Genomic DNA, 22373 nt, shown 5'->3' with positions numbered 1-22373 from the left:
AGCATCCACATTCCCCATCTGAACTCCAGGGTGATGTTTCACAGTGAAGTGAAATTCTTGCAGGGCCAGAAACCACCTATTTACCCTTCTATTGGTCTCTTTATTTTGAGCCATCCACTTTAAGGGAGCTTGATCCGTGATCAGGTCAAAATGTCTGCCTAGCAGATAGTACCGAAGGGAATCTAGGGCCCACTTTACCGCTAAACACTCTTTCTCAATCGTGGCGTAATTTTCCTTGTGAGATTTTAGCTTTCTGCTGAGGTAGATTACCGGGTGCTCCTCCCCCTTCCAAACCTGGGACAACACTGCTCCTAAGCCAACATCGGATGCATCCGTCTGGACCACAAAGTCTTTTGAGAGGGCTGGTGAGTATAGCACTGGCTGACTACATAAGGCCGTTTCGAAAGACTGGAAGGCTGCTTCAGCCTCTGGGGACCACTTAACCATGACCGACTCCTTCCCTTTTGTCAGGTTGGTTAGGGGCACTGCCAGAGAAGCAAAATGGGGGATAAATCGCCGATAGCAGCCAGCAATTCCTAGAAAAGCCCGTACCTGCTTCTTGTTATTTGGGTGTGGCCAACTCTGTATCGCTTCAACTTTGTTGATCTGAGGTTTTATTACCCCTCTCCCAATAGTGTACCCAAGGTACCTGGCCTCTTCCTGTCCAATAGTACACTTCTTTGGGTTGTCCGTAAACCCAGCTTTCCGTATTGAGTCTAGTACAGCCTGAACTTTTGGTAAATGTGAGGCCCAATCTGCGCTATGGACAATCACATTGTCCAGGTAAGCTGCAGCATACTTCTGATGGGGGCGAAGAATTTGATCCATTTTGCACTGAAAGGTGGCTGGTGCATTCTGTAACCCGAACGGCATTCTTCTATACTGGAATGACCCTTCTGGGGTTACAAATGCAGTCTTCTCCTTTGCTGACTTAATCGGTCGATTAGTTCATCTATCCGTGGCATGGGGTAGGTGTCAAACTTTGTAACTTTATTTAACTGTCGGAATTCGTTGCAAAATCGCCAGCTCCCATCCAGTTTGGGCACCAACACTATGGGGCTGGACCAGTCACTCTGGGACTCCTCTATCACCCCCAAATCCAGCATTCTCTGCACTTCCCCAAGTATTGCCTCCCCACGGGCCTCTGGGATTCTATAGGGTTTTAGTTTTACCCTTTCACCTGGTGGGGTGATAATGTCATGCTCCGCCCCAGAGGTTTGTCCTAGCAGCTCAGAAAAAACATCTGTGTTGCGAAGCACAAACTCTTTAACTTCCTGTTGTTGTGCTAGATAACGTGACTGCTATTCCAACCTCCGGAACCAAGCAGTCAGATTGCACTCGTGACAAAGCCTCTGCAACTAGGGATTCCCTGTCCCTCCAGACCTTCAAGAGATTAATGTGGTAGATCTGTTCAGGTTTTCGCCTTCCTGGTTGTCTGACCCTGTAATTCACCTCGCTCACTCTCTCAATTACCTCGTATGGGCCATGCCATTTGCTGTCAACCAGAGGGATTATCACTACCACTCTATCTCCTTCGGCAAACGACCTGGGCTGGGCCCCCTGATTGTATACCCTCTGCTGCGCTAACTGCTCTTGGGCCGAATGTTCCTTTACGATCGGCATTACCTGGGCAATTCTATCTTGCATTTGGGCGATGTACTCAATCACACTCCGGTGGGGAGAACTCTCACTTTCCCAAGTTTCTTTGGCAATATCTAACAGCCCTCTTGGGTGTCTCCCATAGAGTAACTCAAAAGGTGAAAACCCTGTAGAGGACTGGGGTACCTCCCGGATGGCAAACATCAAATAGGGTATTAAATAATCTACCACCTTCCTTAACATTTGTTTCAGGGTTTTGTTGAACCTTTCAACCAACCCGTCTGTTTGGGGATAATACACAGAGGTGCGCAATTGTTTTACCTTTAACAGTTTGCACAGCTCTTTCATCACCCGGGACATGAAGGGGGTTCCCTGGTCCGTAAGCAGTTCCTTCGAAATACCCACTCGGCTGAAAACGAGAAATAGCTCCTTAGCTATCGTCTTGGCAGAGGTATTTCGGAGCAGAATCGCCTCTGGTAGCGGGTGGCATAGTCGAGTATGACCAACATGTACTGATGCCCCCTAGCGGACTTCACCAGCGGACCTACCAAATCCATTGCAATCCTTTTAAAAGGGACCTCAATGATGGGAAGAGGTACGAGTGGACTACGGAAATGTGGCATAGGGGCCGATATCTGACACACAGGGCAAGAGGAACAGTAATTTTCTATCTCCTTAATGACCCCAGGCCAATAGAACCGCTGCAATACTCTTTCCCGTGTTTTCTCCACACCCAAATGACCCCCAAGGATGTGTCCATGAGCCAACTCCAACACCAACTTCCTGTAAGGTCTGGGTACCACCAGTTGCTCAATGGTTTCTTCCGCCCCTTGAGTGACTCGATAGAGTAGGTCCCTTTCCACAAGGAAGTACGGATAAGCACAAGTTTTCTCTGGGCTCACTACTTCGCCATCTAGTTTTACTACATTTTCCTTTGCTTTTATCAGTGTGGGGTCTTACAACTGTTCGGTGGAAAACTTTTCCCTATGAACCTCTAAGTCCGAAAACTCAACAGCCGGCAGGTTTTTGTCTGAAGAGGCGAGCTCCACCCCAGTTCCTTGGGTCTCCCCGGCTAGTACCGACAAGGGGAACTTGGGAGAGACCTCACCACACTCAGAGGATTTCTGGGTTTCACCTTCCTGGTCTGAAGGGGAGACAGTGGGGGGCGGGGGGGGGGGGGTCAGGACAATCCCAGAGTTCCCAGAATTTTGGAAAATCCCTCCCCACAATGGCATCATGTGGTAAGTGAGGCACTAATCCTACCTGATGAGACAGGTTACCTTTGGGGGTCTCAAAAAACACGGTTGCCACTGGATAATCCCTGGTGTCCCCATGCACACAAATAACAGCCACCTTTTTATGCCCAGTGACTATTTCTTCTTTTATCAAGGTTACCAGGCTACCTGAATCCAGCAACACAACAACATTACTTCCATTAATAGCCATTTTACACAAATGTTTCTCGGTGCCCCGGCTGGCAGTGCATACCACTGTCGCAAACAGCGACTGACGTCTGTCCCTCAGAAAGTCACATTGCATTGGCTCATTCACCACTGGGCAATTGGCTGCAATATGTCCCTCTTGCCGGTAGCGGTAACAAATAACCTTTTTCGCTGCCTCTTGCGGCCTTGAACTTCCTGGCCGCTCTTGCCAGACATTGGGTAATACTCCCACCCTCTTACTCTCTCCACCCTCACCCCTTGGTATCATCTTACCCGCCGCTGGGGATGTTCTGGTCTTAGGGTGGAAAGTCTGTGGATCTCTGGAAGAGGAGGTCAGGTTCTCCATAGCCAAGTATCTCTCCACTAGATCCACAAGCTTGTCCGCGGTCTCTGGGTCTCCATGGCTGACCCACTTTTGAATGGCATTAGGCAGAGACCTTAGGAACCGATCCATAATGACACGTTCCACAATTTTTGGGGCGGTCAAAGTCTCTGACTGCAGCCACTTCCTGCTCAGGTGAATGAGATCATACATCTGTGATCTGGGAGGTTTCCCAAGCTGAAAAGTCCAATTATGCACACGCTGAGCACGGACAGCGAGGGTGACACCCAATCGTGCCACAATTTCCACTTTCAGCACATCATAATCTTTGGCTTGGTCCGGCTCCAGGTCATATTAAGCTTTTTGCGACTCCCCAGTTAATAATGGGGCCATCAATCCAGCCCACTGTTCCTTAGGCCACTTTTCCCTTTTAGCAGTCCGTTCAAATGTGGTTTGAAACACCTCAGGATCATCATTTCCAGTCATTTTTGGCAATAAACGGCCCACAAAAAATTATGGTGTTTTACCAGAATCATTACCAGCCTTAGTCTGCTGCCTCTGCTGGAGCTGCTTCATGACAGCCTCAATTTATTGCTGGTGTCTCTGGTCCTGCTGCACCAGCAACTCCCTATGGCAGGCCTCTGCTTGTTCCAAGGCTTTCTGCTGGGCTGAAATGTTCTGCTGGAGACTTGCATGTGCCTGTTGTTGATTGGCATTTGCCAGAGCCAACTGTCTTATTATCTCCTCCATGCTGGCCTTTAGTTACCACGAACTGCCCGCGGTCCTCCACCATATGTAACGGGGTTCGCTCAGCAGCGGGTGTGTGTGACCCCCTGGATGGGTGCACAACACAAAAACACAGGCACAGCACAACAGTGGAGGTGAAAAACAAAAGGGTGCAGTTTATTTACAATATTTACAGGAAAACATCAAACCAAAAAGAAACATCAAATCCTGGCCGACTTGGCTACTTACTGTACAAATAGCTTCCCTAGCTATCCACTAGGTACAGCCTGATGCTATATCTAGTCCCTGTTAGTTGGAGGCTAGCCACACAGGTTTTTGTCTCACTGCACTCAGTATGCTACTCCCCAGTCAGTTCAGGCACAGATCTGGTTCCAGGATGGAGCAACGGCCTTAATGAGCCCACTACCTTCAGCTGGGCTCATTACCTCAGTGCTCAGTGCAGGACTCAGCACTTCCCCCTAGTGGAACAAATCCACATAGTCTATACCTTGGACAAATATATCGTCCATCCAGGACGCAACAGGTGATTTTACGTGTCACAATATAAATATATATATATATATATATATATATATATATATATATATATATATATATATATATATATATATATATATGGACACAGGCACAATTTTAGATTTATTCAGGCATTTACCAAAACATATTCAAGCTATAGTTATATTATGGATATGGGCTGAAAGTGCACACTTTCAGGTTTAATTTCAGGGTATGTACATCCAAATTGGAGGAAGGGTTTAGGAATTACAACTCTTAAGAGTAGCCACTGTCACGGATCCTCGATCGCCGCCACCAACATGCGACAATCGCATGACCGCGACTAACAGTAATACGTCACGCCCATGGCGTCAGACCCCAGACCTTCTCACCAAACTCGTGACCGAAGGACCGGCCGATCTAAAACTGCGGTGTGACGCGCATAACAAGGCCACACTCAGCTGCACCCAGCACAGCGATTGCCCAGCTAAAGGACTACAATCGGTGCCTGCAGCCTAAATGCGCTTGTTACTGGGTCGGGATAATTACGCAACTAACCCTCTACTGCCACCACCACTTTCGTCGGAGACTGGGAAACTCCCGTTATCAAATATACACTATAATGATTCAAATATTGATCTATATAGCACGGCCCGCGGACCTGTTATATAGAGATATACCAAACAGTAGCGTCTCTTCAAAGGCAGGGATTCGTGAATTGCAAATAAGCGCTTAGAAACAGTTTAACACTTTCAGAAAGAAAGATTTATTACTAAAAGGGTCAAACAGGTGCAATACAATATTTACAAAGAAATGTCACAAAAATATATGTATATAAAGACACAGCAAAGAGATAATTAGGAAGAAGATTACAGGGTTAAGTTACTTGCCCATATGCCTGGGTTTGCAGATCCAAGTTGTAGAGCAGGGTGATTTCTTGATCTCCTTTTGTTACGGTGTTCAGCTGAGGAGATCTCTGTGTGTGTCTATGTGTGGCAAGTTCTAACTCACTTGTCTCTTCTTAAAAGTCCCTCTCAAAGGGGGGGCTCTGACTACACGTTTTGGGAGTGGTCAGTGGGAAACTCTGAATTAACTACAGCTTCATAATACATGACATGAAACATATGGTTGACCTGAGGAATGTGCAATTACTCTGGTCAGTTTGATAATGTGTGGGCTTACGCCGTTTTGGGTCAATGCTTCCCAGCTTCCTGAGAAATGCTGCCTTATCAGACGTAGGTGAGAAAGGTGACAGTTCTCCCAGACAACTGGTAACACCAGGGATGTCTTACCCCGGTTGACCTACACCATCTGTCAGGAGATAACGTCTGCCTCTCAGGACTGGAAAGGGGGGATGTGAGGAGTGATCGAGGAATACCTCAAATAACAGAAAAGAACAAGAAAAAGAAGAACTCCTCTTCCAGCTCGGATGAGCTAGTTTGTTACACAAAAAGAAGGTTGAAGGAGAACTCCGCTCCAACTCGGATGAGCTAGTTTGTTACAGCCACACCCCCCCCCCTTTTTTCAAGGGATCAAAAGTAATTGGACAATTGAATCAAAAGCTGTTTCATGGCCAGGTGTGGGCTACTCCATTATTTCTTCATCAATTAAGCCGGTAAAAGGTCTGGAGTTGAGTCTAAGGTGTGGTAATTGCATTTGGAATCTATTGCTGTGAGCCTACATCATGCGTTCAAAGGAGCTGTCCATGCAAGTGAAACAGGCCATTGTAAGGCTTCAAAAACAAATCCATCAGAGAGATAGCAGCAACATTAGGAGTGGCCAAATCAACAGTTTGGTACATTCTAAAGAAAGAAGAACGCACTGGTGTGCTCAGCAATATAAAAAGGCATGGATGTTCACTGAAGACAACAGTGGTGGATGATCGCAGGATCCTCTATATGGCAAAGAAAAACCCATTCACAATATCCAGACAAATGAAGGACACTCTCCAGGAGGCGGGCATATAATTGTCAAAGTCTACAATCAAGAGAAGACTTCACAAGAGCAAATACAGAGGGTTCACCACAAGGTGCAAACCATGCATAAGCCTGAAGAATAGAAAAGCCAGATTAGACTTTGCCAAAAAACAGCTAAAAAAAAAAGGATAGACCAGTTCTGGAAAAGCATTCTTTGGATGGATGAAACTAAGATTAATCTGTATCAGAATGACGGGAATGACGGGAAGAAAAAAGTGTGGAGAAAGCTTGTAACAGCTCATGATCCAAAGCACACAACGTCATCTCTAAACCACGGTGGAGGCAGTGCGATGGCATGGGAAGTGCCAAGCTATGTTTATCTTATGTACATGTACCTCCGGTCTGGCCGTTTATAAGCAGCTGTACCTTTGCTAAGTAAGTTCTTTTCTGATTGTTCAATTTTAAATAAACGTTATCACACTATTTGAGGCCTTTTTCCACGGGCTCTTTATTTCTGGGGAGCCTGTAAATCCAGTAGGTCCTGGGATTGTGCCTAACAAGAACACATCTGCAGTGACATCCCTGGATCCGTGATACAGCTTCTCCTGGAACCGATGACATCTAGTGGTCACCCTACAGACAACACCCACCTGATCCATCAACACAGTGGCTGGACACAGCTTCCATCCGGACAGATGACATCTAGTGGTCACCCTATAGATGACACCGCCTTGCTCCAGTGATACAGTGGCTGAGTACCAGGGACAGGTCTTAAATGTCCCATGCGCTTTAACTTGCGCTATCTGGTCAGTGCATTACTTGGCTTTTCTTTATCATTTCTGATATCTACTATCCCTGGCTCTTCAAGTGTTGGAGACTGTATACGTATTTAGCACATCTGATGAACTGACGCCGTCTTTTTTGCCGATCCACATTCATATGGGATCTATCTTATGTGTAATCATTGTTTAAGTTAGCGCTGCACTTTCATATTTTACCATGCATGGCTTCCAGTGGTACTGGGTCATTGGTGTTTATTGATGATGTGACAGAAAACAGAAGCAGCTGGATTAATTCTTCAGTGTTTAGAGATATACTGTCAGCCCAGATTCAGCCAAATGCAGCAAAGTTGATTGGACGGCTCTTCACAGTACAGATGGACAATGATCCAAAAAACACTGCAAAAGCAACCCAGAAGCTTTTGAAGGAAAAGAAGTTGAATATTCTGCAATGGTCAAGGCAATCACTTGATCTCAACCCAATTGAGCATACAGTTCACTTGCTGAAGGCAAAACTAAAGGCAGAAAGACCCACAAACAAAGCACAATTGAAGACAGCTGCAGTTAGAACCTGGCAAAGCATCAGAAAGGAGGAAACCCATTCTTTGGTAATATCCATGGGTTGCAGACTTCAGGAAGGCTTCACTGCTGGTTTCCCTTACTTAAGATGCCAGCACTAGCACCCGAAGGCTCAGGGGAGGACATCACTGAACCCCTGGACAGGTAAGTGTCTGTATATTAAAAGTCAGCAGCTACAGTATTTGTAGCTGCTGGCTTTTATTTGTTTGGGGGGAGCCCGGAGCTCTGCTTTAAACACATGATGTGATGGTTGTCACATTAAAGCTGAACTCCAGCCAGGAGTTATTTGTAAGAATTTTAGTTTTTATTGTAAATGGGGGAAAAGTTGTTAGGCTTCAGAAAGATTTCAACACATTTCAAGTAGTTGTGGAGCTTCTGAAGCATGATAGTAGCTTTAGGCTAAGTTTACAGTACCCTCAAAAGCAGGTGTTTCATCTGCATTTTTGAAGCCTCAAGAACACCTATTAATGCTCTGGGGTTTATTTACTAAAGCTGGAGTGAAAAATCAGACTCACTTCTTCATAGAAACCGATCAGCTTCTAACCTCAGTTTGTTCAATTAAGCTTTGGCAATTAATCCTGGAAGCTGATTGGTTTCTTTGCAGAATTGAGCCTGATTTTGCACTTTCCAGCTTTAGTAAATAAATCTCTCTGTGTCAATAATGTGCATTGCAGTGGACAGTATTGTTCACATTGCATTAGTCATGTTTGTGTCACTGCATTGTGCCAAAATGTATCCAACATGTAAATTTAATGTTCATGTTAATTTAAATGTGCTGCAAACATGCCACAAACGCCCCTGTGGCGCTTACAGCATGTTTTGAGATGCAATTAGAAAGTGTTACGAATGTTACTAGCTGATGTAATAATACAAGAATTCATACAATAGAAAACCAACACAGAGGAGGCACCTGGAAAGCGCTATTTAACGTGATGCAAATGCATAAAAACCACACACGCACATGTTGGGTCTGTTAATGGACATCCATGGTATTTAAAATTTCATAGCATGTCTAAACAAACCCTTAACGTAGAACTAAGGGTAAAGCTTTTTTTCATTTTGGATAGAGTAAGACAGGGTTATAACACGTATCATGTTTTTTTTTTTTTTTTGCCATCTGTGTCCTCGATTGGGAAATTTCCCCTCTATTACTGTTCTGGTGTCAACACAAAATTTGGGATTTTCTTTTACTTTCACGTTGATGATAATGGTAAACAGGACAAATAGAGAGGGTGAATCTCACTAATGGGGCACAGACAGCAATAAAACCTGACAGATGTTCTAATCCTATTCCATTCTAGCCAAAACTAAAAAATTATTTTAATGGTAGTGCTCGTTAACTATGGCATTTACGACACATTAGTGAAGCATTTATAAAGTGTTAGCTGAGTGCAGGAGGAGAGGCAGTGGAGGATCCTTTATCCCACAATGCACTGCGAAATAATGGGGAATAAGGACAGAGCAGCTCCGGGCACTTCCTGTTTGTACAGAGCAGTTGTGTGGTAACACCATTTACTACTTTATGCAGCAAAAGCATTAAGACAGCCAGCAATACTGACAGTGCCAGGCAGGAGCAGAGGCATTGAGTATTATTGCCAGTGGCAAAGGTAATTGCCAGCAAGTGACCGTGCCAGGAAGTGACTGATGATATTTCCATGATTGACACTTGGCTTGCTCCAGCTCAAGATGGAGATTAAAGTATACAACTCCATCTTGTAGAGAAATCACAAAAAATGCCTGCTGTCACACCACAACCTGAGCCCTAAAAGGTTTTAAAAAAACTTGTTTGAAGCTGGTTGAAAGATAAAGATTTATCATGCATACAGTTGTATGTGTAAGTTTGCATAACCCTGAAAAAACGTTTAAAATGTTAGCCATATTTGCTGCACCACAAAACAGCCCACTTACAGAACAGCAAACGGCTAGAGAAGTCCCAGACTTCTGAAACAGTCATTTAGAGTGGTGAGACCAAAATTGAACTTTCTGGTCCTAATTATGAATGCTATGTATGTAGAATCAGCAAGGCCTATAAAGAGAAGTACGTCATCCCTAACCTGAAGCATGGAGATGGATCTTTGCAGTTTTAGGGATGTATAGCTATAGCAGTGCAAGAAATTCGGTTAAAATTGTTGCAGAGTTCAGAGGCCAGTAGTAAGTGACTCAAAGATCACAGGTCAATAGTAAGTGATGCAGAGTTCAGAGATAAGTAGTAAGTGATGCAGAGTTCATAGGTTAGTAGTAAGTGATGCAGAGTTCACAGGTCAGTAGTAAATGAGGCAGAGATCACTAGTAAGTGAGGCAGAGTTCAGAGATCACTAGTAAGGGAGGCAGAGTTCAGAGATCCCTAGCAAGGGAGGCAGAGTTCAGAGATCCCTAGCAAGGGAGGCAGAGTTCAGAGATCCCTAGCAAGGGAGGCAGAGTTCAGAGATCCCTAGCAAGGGAGGCAGAGTTCAGAGATCCCTAGCAAGGGAGGCAGAGTTCAGAGATCCCTAGCAAGGGAGGCAGAGTTCAGAGATCCCTAGCAAGGGAGGCAGAGTTCAGAGATCCCTAGCAAGGGAGGCAGAGTTCAGAGATCCCTAGCAAGGGAGGCAGAGTTCAGAGATCCCTAGCAAGGGAGGCAGAGTTCAGAGATCCCTAGCAAGGGAGGCAGAGTTCAGAGATCCCTAGCAAGGGAGGCAGAGTTCAGAGATCCCTAGCAAGGGAGGCAGAGTTCAGAGATCCCTAGCAAGGGAGGCAGAGTTCAGAGATCCCTAGCAAGGGAGGCAGAGTTCAGAGATCCCTAGCAAGGGAGGCAGAGTTCAGAGATCCCTAGCAAGGGAGGCAGAGTTCAGAGATCCCTAGCAAGGGAGGCAGAGTTCAGAGATCCCTAGCAAGGGAGGCAGAGTTCAGAGATCCCTAGCAAGGGAGGCAGAGTTCAGAGATCCCTAGCAAGGGAGGCAGAGTTCAGAGATCCCTAGCAAGGGAGGCAGAGTTCAGAGATCCCTAGCAAGGGAGGCAGAGTTCAGAGATCCCTAGCAAGGGAGGCAGAGTTCAGAGATCCCTAGCAAGGGAGGCAGAGTTCAGAGATCCCTAGCAAGGGAGGCAGAGTTCAGAGATCCCTAGCAAGGGAGGCAGAGTTCAGAGATCCCTAGCAAGGGAGGCAGAGTTCAGAGATCCCTAGCAAGGGAGGCAGAGTTCAGAGATCCCTAGCAAGGGAGGCAGAGTTCAGAGATCCCTAGCAAGGGAGGCAGAGTTCAGAGATCCCTAGCAAGGGAGGCAGAGTTCAGAGATCCCTAGCAAGGGAGGCAGAGTTCAGAGATCCCTAGCAAGGGAGGCAGAGTTCAGAGATCCCTAGCAAGGGAGGCAGAGTTCAGAGATCCCTAGCAAGGGAGGCAGAGTTCAGAGATCCCTAGCAAGGGAGGCAGAGTTCAGAGATCCCTAGCAAGGGAGGCAGAGTTCAGAGATCCCTAGCAAGGGAGGCAGAGTTCAGAGATCCCTAGCAAGGGAGGCAGAGTTCAGAGATCCCTAGCAAGGGAGGCAGAGTTCAGAGATCCCTAGCAAGGGAGGCAGAGTTCAGAGATCCCTAGCAAGGGAGGCAGAGTTCAGAGATCCCTAGCAAGGGAGGCAGAGTTCAGAGATCCCTAGCAAGGGAGGCAGAGTTCAGAGATCCCTAGCAAGGGAGGCAGAGTTCAGAGATCCCTAGCAAGGGAGGCAGAGTTCAGAGATCCCTAGCAAGGGAGGCAGAGTTCAGAGATCCCTAGCAAGGGAGGCAGAGTTCAGAGATCCCTAGCAAGGGAGGCAGAGTTCAGAGATCCCTAGCAAGGGAGGCAGAGTTCCGAGATCCCTAGCAAGGGAGGCAGAGTTCCGAGATCCCTAGCAAGGGAGGCAGAGTTCCGAGATCCCTAGCAAGGGAGGCAGAGTTCCGAGATCCCTAGCAAGGGAGGCAGAGTTCCGAGATCCCTAGCAAGGGAGGCAGAGTTCCGAGATCCCTAGCAAGGGAGGCAGAGTTCCGAGATCCCTAGCAAGGGAGGCAGAGTTCCGAGATCCCTAGCAAGGGAGGCAGAGTTCCGAGATCCCTAGCAAGGGAGGCAGAGTTCCGAGATCCCTAGCAAGGGAGGCAGAGTTCCGAGATCCCTAGCAAGGGAGGCAGAGTTCCGAGATCCCTAGCAAGGGAGGCAGAGTTCCGAGATCCCTAGCAAGGGAGGCAGAGTTCCGAGATCCCTAGCAAGGGAGGCAGAGTTCCGAGATCCCTAGCAAGGGAGGCAGAGTTCCGAGATCCCTAGCAAGGGAGGGAGAGTTCCGAGATCCCTAGCAAGGGAGGGAGAGTTCCGAGATCGCTAGCAAGGGAGGGAGAGTTCCGAGATCGCTAGCAAGGGAGGCAGAGTTCCGAGATCGCTAGCAAGGGAGGCAGAGTTCCGAGATCGCTAGCAAGGGAGGCAGAGTTCCGAGATCGCTAGCAAGGGAGGCAGAGTTCCGAGATCGCTAGCAAGCGAGGCAGAGTTCCGAGATCGCTAGCGAGTGAGGCAAAACTCAGACTTTAGTAGTAAGTAATACAGAGTTCGCAGGTCAGTAGTCAGTGAGGTAGGAGTTCCCAGAAAAGGCCAATATTTAACCTGACTACAAAAAAGCTAATTAGAGCTCAACAAACCCTCCAACATTCTACTCCTAATACATTAAATATTAAGACTGAAGAAAGAGAGAATGAGGCTGCTGTGACCATTGAAAAATAGCATGTACACTTTATTAATACACAAATCCTTAAAAACACACCAGGGTGAAATTAAATGCCCCTAACTATATCCTTAAGATATGCAAAAATCATAATCTTCTATAAATACATACAAATTAGGAAGCAGTACATAGATGTGATATATTTTTTATGTCTCCTTCTCCAGTGGCCATAACATTAACTATTATGTGCTGCCCACTCACACTGCTTCTGGAGACAAAAAAGTCAGAGAACCAGCATCTCCCCAAGCTGTGCAATATGTGATGGCACAGTTGGACCCCCTTCCTTGGGACCCGTGTGCACCACACACATTGCATCTATGGATGATACGCCACTGCTTTAAATGTGATGGTTGCATTAGTTTTTTTTTCTTTAGACTTTTTTCCTTTATTTTCACCTCGCCATCTGGCTAGTAACACACTTCTTGTCTTACGGTTTCTTCAACATTTTCATAGGGTATTGTTAGATACATCAGTAAATTTAGATTGACTTGGCTAACAAATTTAAGCTGCAGTCCAACTAACACTTTTTAAGCAGTTGTACAGTTTTTTTTTTCCCTTTTGGCATAAAGGTTTTACATAAATAAAAGCTTTATAAGCATCCCTGTCAGAGTTAAATCGTTTGTCTCCACCCTGTTACTGCTACATTTGCTGGACAGCCTGGTCTGTTAAAGGAAGTAAAAAAAAAAATAACAGACTTACAGGGCAGATCAATAGGTGGAAAGAAAATGTTTCCACCACATTTGAGGACTGGTAAGCTGCAATATATTCGATTTTATTTTTAAGATTTAGATACGCTTTAATCTGTCTACCAAAGTTGTCGCTGTGTAATCATAAGAGTTTACAATAAGAGCAGACACTGCAAGGGCAGACAACAAATAGCATAAGGTGGCATGATGATGAATTCAGAAGCTTTGAACAACACTGACAATTTGAACAGACTAACAAGCCTCTGGTGACTTAAAACTTCTCTTTTAAAGAAGTTATTTCCAGAGAAATTTTACTTTTTTTCATAATATGCATTGTTTTTAAGTGTGTGCCATGTAGTGTTGAGAATTCTGAGTAAACCTGGTTTGAGTGGCCATTCGAAGATCAAATGTGGCAGATCAGCATGTTGGCATATTAGGGCAGCGGGGACAATGACACAGAGTGCTGCCGAATGGAAGCCTCCATCTGAGCTGTCACCAACATTTTCTTTCAAATGGCTCTTCATCAAAGTACTCATTATGATGGCAATTACTCTGCAGAAGAAAAGTACACCGAGTATGTGCTGCGTCTTGTGAATCGTCAAGTCGCATAATTTAGAACGACAAGATTTATCTCTGAAGAGTTGTCTTTATATTTAAGATGCGTTTTACATCTTTGCTTTTAGCCTGGAGCTGGTAATCCTTTAATCATAATAACTTGTGAACAATTCTTATTCCAGATATAATGTGAGCTCTGAAGGAAGGCGTTCAAGTAACAAAAGCAATTTGGATGCATTTTTAATAATTTTGTCAGAGCAGAAAATTGCCATAGAGGCTTTAGATTTCAAGAGAAGGAAGACAAAACTGTGCAGCGCTAGGGACCATATCAGAAGAAAATGTTCCATGTATTTGTAAATAGAATGTGGTAAAGAAGTAACGTGCCCTGAAAAGCCAAACCACAGAACTCTTCAAAAACGTGAACCTTTGTAAGGGTTCATGTTCGAAGTAGACAGAACAATTAAAAACTCAGATCAAAGATGTAACTGCTGAGCTTAAAACTGGAGAGTGGGAAACTTACTTCAACTGTTGTAATATTAAAGGTGTTGTCCTTAAGCATCTAATGACCACCCCACATCATAACTACTGTTGGAGTGTGAGCTAAGCAGCCCAACTCTTTTTACAGGAAAGCTGCTGACTCTCGTATAATTTCCAGTATGCCTTGAAGAAATAGGATTAATTTTAATTTCCGGTGGCATTATACAAGTGCAGTGACATTAATTCTCTTACAGAGGTTATTTATATTTATCCATGCATTTGTTATGTTAATGAAAGGTCAACTCTAGTTGGAACACTTGGATTAAGATTACTGTGATGTACTCAATAGTTCCAGAAATTAATATGTTAAATTTTAGGGGAAAATAAAAAATTACATATATGATGCAGTCATATTAGTATTAACAATACATTTTATTTTCTTTTTGAGTCCCCTGTAACCTAGTTTGACAACTTCTATCCCCACCCATAGATCCATTATTTTTTACTTACTTTAACAGTGGGAGTTATTTACCAAAACTGGAATACATTATCTGGTTCAGCTCTGCATAGAAACCAAAAAATGTTTTATTGGCAAAGCTTAATTGAACAAGCTGAAGTTAGACGCTGATTAGCTACCATGCACAGGTGCAGCAAATTCTTTTTGCCCCATTTTTAGATAAGTTCCCACTGACACCATAGATCTTTTTAGCAATCTGTATGGGCATATATCTTCTCAATAACCACAAGTTCAAGGAGCATTCTTCCCACTGACCATCACACTAAGTATATCAAGAGTAGATATGGTCATTTTTAGCAGGGGTTCCCTGAGACCAAAAAGTTATTTTAAGGTTTTCTCTGTGTTGAAAAGGTTGAGAGAGGCTGGTTTAGGAGAACTTTGAGGCATCTATTTATAAATGTTTTCACACAAGATTCATACAACATTCACTCAGAATTCATGCATTTTTCCAATCTGTCCTATTAGAAAAATGTGTAAATCTTGTGTGAAAACATTTATGAATACACCTTTAAAGGATAAGTTCACCTTCGGAACATGTTATATGTTCCGAAGATGAACTTATCCTTCGGAACATGTTATATGTTCCACCCGTTTGGAGGGTGGAACATCTAGCATGTTTCAGCATCTGCAGTTTCCCCCCTGATCCCCCTCCCTGTGACAGCTAGTGGAGGATATTCTCCACGCACATGCTGGCACAACTTGAAAATAATGCAGCCGCATGGGGCTTCGCCCACATGGCAACATCACTCATTCGCAGTTTCCGGTGAATGAAGGCCTACAAATACCGTTGGCCATTGTGACAGACAGCTTGTAGTTGTCAATGAGTTATGAGGGTTCTGGTGAGTGCTCTCATAGTCTGTTGATTTTCCTGCTCTCAGGTAACTGCCTACCTGTACAAGGTACAGGCAGACAGCTATTATGAGAGTCTGCAAGAGCCTGAGATTTCAGTCCTGATCTGCTGGTTCTTTAGACAAAAAATCATAAAAATGTGCATTTATTTTTTTCAAAAGGTGAACTTATTCTTTAAGTAAGCAAAAATAAAACAAAATGTAAAGCCTAGCTCTAGCTAACACTTTTTAAAGTGGTTGTAAACCGCTGAAGTGAAATAAATAAATGAATAATGCATATCCTTTCATAGTGTTGACTTGCCTCAATCCAAAGCAGTGAGTGTCATTTCACTCTGCTATCTCCTCCCTCTGCTAGCGCATGAGTCACTTCTAATAGGTAATATTGACACAAGACAGTCTTGGGAGACGCCCCCCCTTCCCCCAGCACACAGCAAGTGATTGACAGCCTCAGCTGTCCATGTTTTCCTATGGGACTGTGTAGAGCAGGGTATGTCCATTCCCTCCACTCAGGTCTCAGATTACAATGAACTCTCCTCATTGTTCTGTGCAGTACATGATGTCAAATCCCCACCCCCTGCCTTCTGGAGCTGAGAAGAAGCCTTTGATCTGTGTGTTATAGGAGGCTGTAGAGGAGAGAGGTCTACAAATAGGCACAACTTATGTAGGAGGATTTGTTTTGTCTGTGTATCACCTGTCGCTAGTCACTTCAGTGGATATAAGTAAGGCTTTACAGCCACTTTAAACAGATTCAACAGTTTATTTTTCTAAAATAGATACATCACATAAATTTAAGCTGACCATTTTGAGAACCTCCTGGCATTGTTATAGCATATGTCTTAACCCCTGCAACTGTCACTTTGCATGCAAGTAAATGTGGAGAAAACTGTACTTTCTGGCATATGCAGGTTGTGTGTAATTCTGTTTACAGTCCAGCAGAACTACCCAGAGGTAACTTTTTTACATCTAAGAATTTAATATAATATGTTTGTGCCTAGAGTTCCTCTTTAACCTAGGCTGACAGTTCCTAGTGTTACGTTGTATATTTTTGTCCCTGATCATATGTCTGTAGATATTTGCTAATTGCATGATTTGATTATCTAGTATACACCCTTGTGTGTATTTTAGGAATCACTTGCTATGTAATGTGTTGTGAAATAATATTTATTTTCCCTGTGTGATGTTGGGAGAGCATACTGCTAATAGATCAGGGACTTCACAGGTAACAGAGGAGGAAACAGTGTTCTTCTCACCCCAGCCAGTCTTTATTGTCTGAGTGCCTTCCTGATAAATTGGCTTTCATAAAAGCAGCCCTTGAAATCTGTAAACCTTTCAACAGCAATGATGATGTGTTTCTTCAAGGTATGTCTGCAGTCTGGTGTATTACGGCTTGACCTTAAATGCTGGGGATCTAAAAGGCAATCTCTATTTGAATGTGGCGTTGTCTGGCCTTGTGGAAGTTCCGGCATTCCCTCTCTGCCTATTTTTTATTGAGAAGTCTTGGTGAGTATGAAAGAACGGGACTTTGAGTCATTTTGTTTAGAACTGCTATTAGCCTTTGCTAATCTGAGCATAAATCCGATGTACTATAGTGTACGCATGTGTAGTCACATATAAGACAACATTTAAAAGAAAGTTACTTTTTTCTGCATTTGTAGAACAAAGAGCCTTTGCTAATTTTGTACATAGAGAATGTTCTTCAATGCATTTAGATCTTTAGGCAGGTCATTTTTAAACATGATCAATTTAATCATTGTCTATCCCCACTGTTAGATCTTGAAGAAGGAGCAGAGCAGCCACACAATGCTTTATTTCAACATTGCCAATATTATAGAAAGCTGTCCACTCACAATGTATGTGTTCTAACGTCTGCTCTATCTCAATGCATGTGTCACTTCAACGTCAAGATTTCCTTTCAAACCTTCTCGTTGACGGTTCGTTGTTGAAGGGGACTGTACTATTAAAATTTTGTTGATGGGTTTTGATAGTATTTCTATTGGTAGCAGTTAGGCTACTTTCACACTACTCTGTATTAAAAACGCAAATTAATTTTTGCCATGTTTTTGCTGTGTTGCGTTAAATTTAATGCAAACTCATTTTGTGTTTTTGCTGTGTTTGCATTGCGTATTCCCCATATCACTTCCCACTTTTCTAATGGAATTACCATGTGATTTCCAGTAGGACCAAACTAACACCCTACACCAGGGCTTAAAATTTCGAGTCTAGACCTACTAGTCTGGCACAAACCTTACTCTCTACCAGTTGCCCCACCCAACCTTGCCCAGGTCTGCCTCCAACCTCACCCCTGGCCCGCCCCAACCCCGCCCCCAGCCCTGCCCTCCAACCACGCCCCCTTAAAGCTTATGAAATTACATTTTTCTGTAGAATAGAGTCTAATAGAAAGCTGGTTTACATAATCAAGTCTCATAGTGGATTAGAGGCCACACTGAGCCTAGAACCTAATTTATGAAACCTATGTAAACGTGTAATGTGTATTCACAGCATCTCTGTTATTATATTAGAAAGTCACATAACACATTTTCTGCCATTAAAGTATTAAAAAAGGACACAGCATGTTAATAACTGGATGTAAGGTCTATCCATAGACACAGGACAATTGTCACTGAATCCTGGCAGACTGCCAGAGGCATCCCCTGGTGACCATTTGTTGCATATACTATGTGTATGTTCATGTCACTGATGTGTAAAGGTATGACACCATGTCTGGTGAAGACAACTCTGTATTCTAAAAAGCTTGCACTAAAGTATATTAGGTTATCTAGCAAAAAGGTGTTGCTTACATTTTCATATCCTTTCTACTATCTATGGCTAACGTGGCATATTATTATTACCGTATTTAGTACAGACACCAAGAGAAAACACTATGCAAGTTTTCAGGTACTACTAAAAGCTATACAACATGTACAATAGGGTGTTTAATAAAAGATTAAACTTTATAAAAACTGTAGGAGTGGAGGATGGACCTCTAACCGTACACAAAGAATGTACAAATAACCATACATAAACTGAACAAAATTTCCACAGACCATACCCAAAAATACTTCAAGGTCCCCCGCGGCGGTGGAGAGCGGGCCTCTCCTTGTGTCCCCCGCGGCGGTGCCGAGCGGACCTCTCCTCGAGTCCACCACGGCGGTGGAGAGGGTGTCTCCTCTCAGCGGAGGAGAGCGGACATTTCCTGCACCTGTCTCCTCAGCGGTGCTGTCAGTGTAATGGCGGTGCCGAAGAAGCCGGAAGTTGGAAACCGGAATTCGGCTTCACAATGAGGCTTGGAGCGCAGGTGCAGCCGCTTCATCCATCATCTGTGCTCGCCACACAGGAATTTCTCCTCGCATTTGGCGAACGGGCGAGCGGCTTTTTCAAGCCCTGCTCTACACCTTCCCGACCCCTCCCCCCCATTTTTTTGCTGTACTTGAAATCCCCGCTCTTCTCCCTCTTCTCTGTGCAGTGCTTCTAGGATGGATTAGAGCTACACTGACTTGTCTGCTCTGGCACAGAGCATCACTCTGATCTGTCTAGAAGCACTGCACAGAGAAGAGGGAGAAGAGCAGGGATTTAAAATCCCCAGACCGCTACACTGGCTGCATGGGTACTGACAACTCAGAATCCAAAGGAGCAGGAAACGGGGCGATGGGGACGGTGTATGGTGTTCACCTTTTTATTTATTCTGAAAAGATAAATGAACACTTTTTAAACTGTTAGATCTTGGTTCAGGAATGTTTGCTTTTGGCACTTTATCAGGTAATCATTAGACTTTTAGGGCTTGTTCACACTTGACTAGATTTCTAACTCTTCCCAACCGCTCCTGCAGTTTTAGTATAGGCATTAGACAGGCGTTAATGAGCTTTAAGATGGGCATTAGACTGGCTTTACAAGGGTTAAAAATGCTCCCCAAACACCCTATGTTCAGTTCTGAAGCATTTTACAAGCCTTAAAACCACACCACAAATGCCTATAATATACTAATGCTATTAAAATGCCACACCCGTAACCTCAAATGCCTGCAAGAGTGTTTGTGGAGCATCACCATGGATTTAAATGGGAGGCCTTCAAACTCCTCCTGATTCGACATGAGGCTTCAATTTTGAAGCGACGCGATGCTAACGCTTCATGTTTTGATCATGTGAACAGCACTGTGGCCATAGTATCATTTACATAGGCATTTGAGGAGCATTAAAAACGCCCCTCAGACGCCTTTCAAATGCTTTAAGTGCCAGTGTGAACTAGACCTCAGGGCTAAATTTTACATCAGGGATTATATTAAGGCTTACAATACAAGAAAAACTGCAGCTGCAACCAAGCCTAACCCCAATAACATTAATAATTAAAGCTAGCCAGCACTGGAGAGCCTTTTGTGCCAAAGTTCAAAAGTCCAAACAAAATTACATTACAATGATAGTAATGCTAACGGAATAAACATCTGTTACTTAAGCTTGCCAATACACAAAAGTCTACGCCATTCAAAAAAATGTCTTCAAATTCTATCTTCGGTAAGATTCTCAATGCATATGAGGTAAAGGTGCACTCCTAAATCTGTGTGCCTGTATCGCTCACCTTTATAAATATACCTCTTACAATAGAAAAGATCTATAAGTTCATTTGTCATCAAGGAAGGAAAAGGGGGTTATACCACTCCTGTTCAACTGCAACATTCAGTCTTGAAAGGATTCTCATCCACCTTTTTATTCCCAAAACAACAATAGCTGAAAAAGAAAGATAAATCCTAGTGCTCACCGTTGTCATATAGTGTTCATCAGAATGCTCTTCATACTGTGCAGTAATCCAGTGTGTTTACTGCACACCCAAGTGCAAGATATCTGCTCACCTTTAGCAAATTACAGAAGGTCCAGCAGAGCTTCTGAAGTGTAAAAAAAAAAAAGTACAACTTACAATGGGCCCAATCCTTCCCACAATAGGCAGATAATGGGTAATCACTCCACTCCTTCCCTGCAAGCAACCATATTCAAAGAGAAAGGAGAATATTGCCCATATTGTATACTTTTAGACTTTATTGGTTTAAATCCACACTTTAAAAGCACTCACAAGCTAGTCAGAAAAATCATTGTATATCCTACAAAGAACTTGCTGTACAGCAAACTTTTCAACTTGTGTCACTCTGCTCAAAAACAGTGGCGGTCTGAGTACCCACGTGCATGATAACCTCATTTGCGTGGCTCCCTAACATGTTGCTTCCAATGTGGGGCTCCATCAGAAGGTATAGGTATTTATTCTGTTAGAGTTATTAACCCTGCATTGTTATTTTATTATGTTAAGGCTATTTTAGGAGGTATTTTAAAGTTTTATGGGTTAAGTGCTAAGGTTCAGGTTACATGTCAATAGATATGGTTAGGTTTTAGGATAAAGAAATCCTGTGAGCATTTAGGTGGTGCTTAACTGTCTTCTAGAGAGCGAACACTTCTTGGTGTTTTACCTTGTACTCCTATTCTTTCAAGATGACTGTAGAAGCCACAAACTCTGGGGTGATCCTAAATAGAAATTGCAAATAGATCTTGGATGGTTGCATGGTGCCTGTCTCCTCTGCCACTTGCATTTTTCTACTGACTACTGAGTCCACCAATTACATTTGCTGGTCAATAGGAAGGCACAGTTGTGATGGGCATGGCTGCACAGTGAGCATACAGGCTTTAGTTGCACTTTCTGATATGTCAGTTTTAAAGCTTCTATAGCACTTTTAAGCTTCTTTTTGGAGGCATACTAGCATTGATCCTTATTTACCCAGTCCAGCTCCAGAGCAATTTGTTTTATTTTTCGCATATATGAAGAAGTCTTAATTTTTAGCAGTAAAATTACTTAAACTCCCAGAACATTATATATTCTCTGAAAGCAGAGGCCCTATAGAATAAAAAGATGATAGTTGCAAATTTTTATGTCCCATATTATTTGCGCAACTGTTTATTAAATGCAAATTTTCAGGAGAAAATATATTAAAATTAATTTTAGTGCAAAAGTATGAAATATAATAACCCTTTTGGTGAAAATATAAAAAGCGAGGTTGCATCGAGTAGATGCCAAACATTCCATGTCTTAAAATTGCGTGCTCCCGCCATATCACACATATCATGCATAGTACATCCAAAGAGTTGAACTGGTTAAACAATCTTAAAGGTGGGATATATCCTCCAAAAGTGAATCCCACTCAGGAAATTCTTGCTTATTACCTATTTGCAAAATGTGAGTGCATTATGTGCATCGGTTTTAACCAATTAAAGAGTTTATGCAGTATTACACTATTAGTGTTTCTGTTATCTCTTTGCATTTTCATCTATCTGTGGGTGATCGTTTGGAGGTTGTCAAGCAAGAATTTCCTGAGTGGGATTCACTTTTGGAGGATATATCCCACCTTTAAGCTTGTTTGACTCTTAAGCCCTATCAGCTAAGAGTCCATTCCATTTGGTGAGTGCGGGCCACATTGGAAGTCACAGATGGTGTGGGCACATTGGAATTTTTTTCAGCACTGTTTTTTTGATTGGAGCACATTTTTTCACTATTGATTTGGGACATTGGACTTTTATTTATACATTTTTTTAATATATTCATATATATGTATTTCACTGATGAAATTTATTAGGTATCATTTTATTAATTTTTGCACTGTGGTTTAGTTATATTTATAATTGATGTTTCTTTCATCTCTGAGCAGCAGCACTTATTAATTTATTTATTAG

At 43.3% G+C, this 22373-nt stretch overlaps 1 protein-coding gene across 2 annotated transcripts in view; it reads left to right on the top strand.

Annotated features, from left to right (window-relative positions):
* Positions 1-22373, top strand: part of SLC22A15 (solute carrier family 22 member 15) — a 489469-nt gene that overhangs the window by 170136 nt on the left and 296960 nt on the right. For both annotated transcript variants that reach the window (XM_089687779.1, XM_089687778.1), the window contains exon 7: positions 17032-17172. In XM_089687779.1, coding sequence (XP_089543905.1) covers positions 17032-17172 — 141 coding nt within the window. The remainder of the gene's footprint in view (positions 1-17031; positions 17173-22373) is intronic.

Source organism: Staurois parvus, unplaced genomic scaffold (assembly GCF_062004578.1).
Source record: "Staurois parvus isolate SC_StPar_1 unplaced genomic scaffold, SC_StPar_1.0 ptg000437l, whole genome shotgun sequence".
Classification (NCBI taxonomy): Eukaryota; Metazoa; Chordata; class Amphibia; order Anura; family Ranidae; genus Staurois; species Staurois parvus.
The sequence above is the reverse complement of the archived record's forward strand: the minus strand, read 5'-3'. Positions and strand labels throughout refer to the sequence as shown.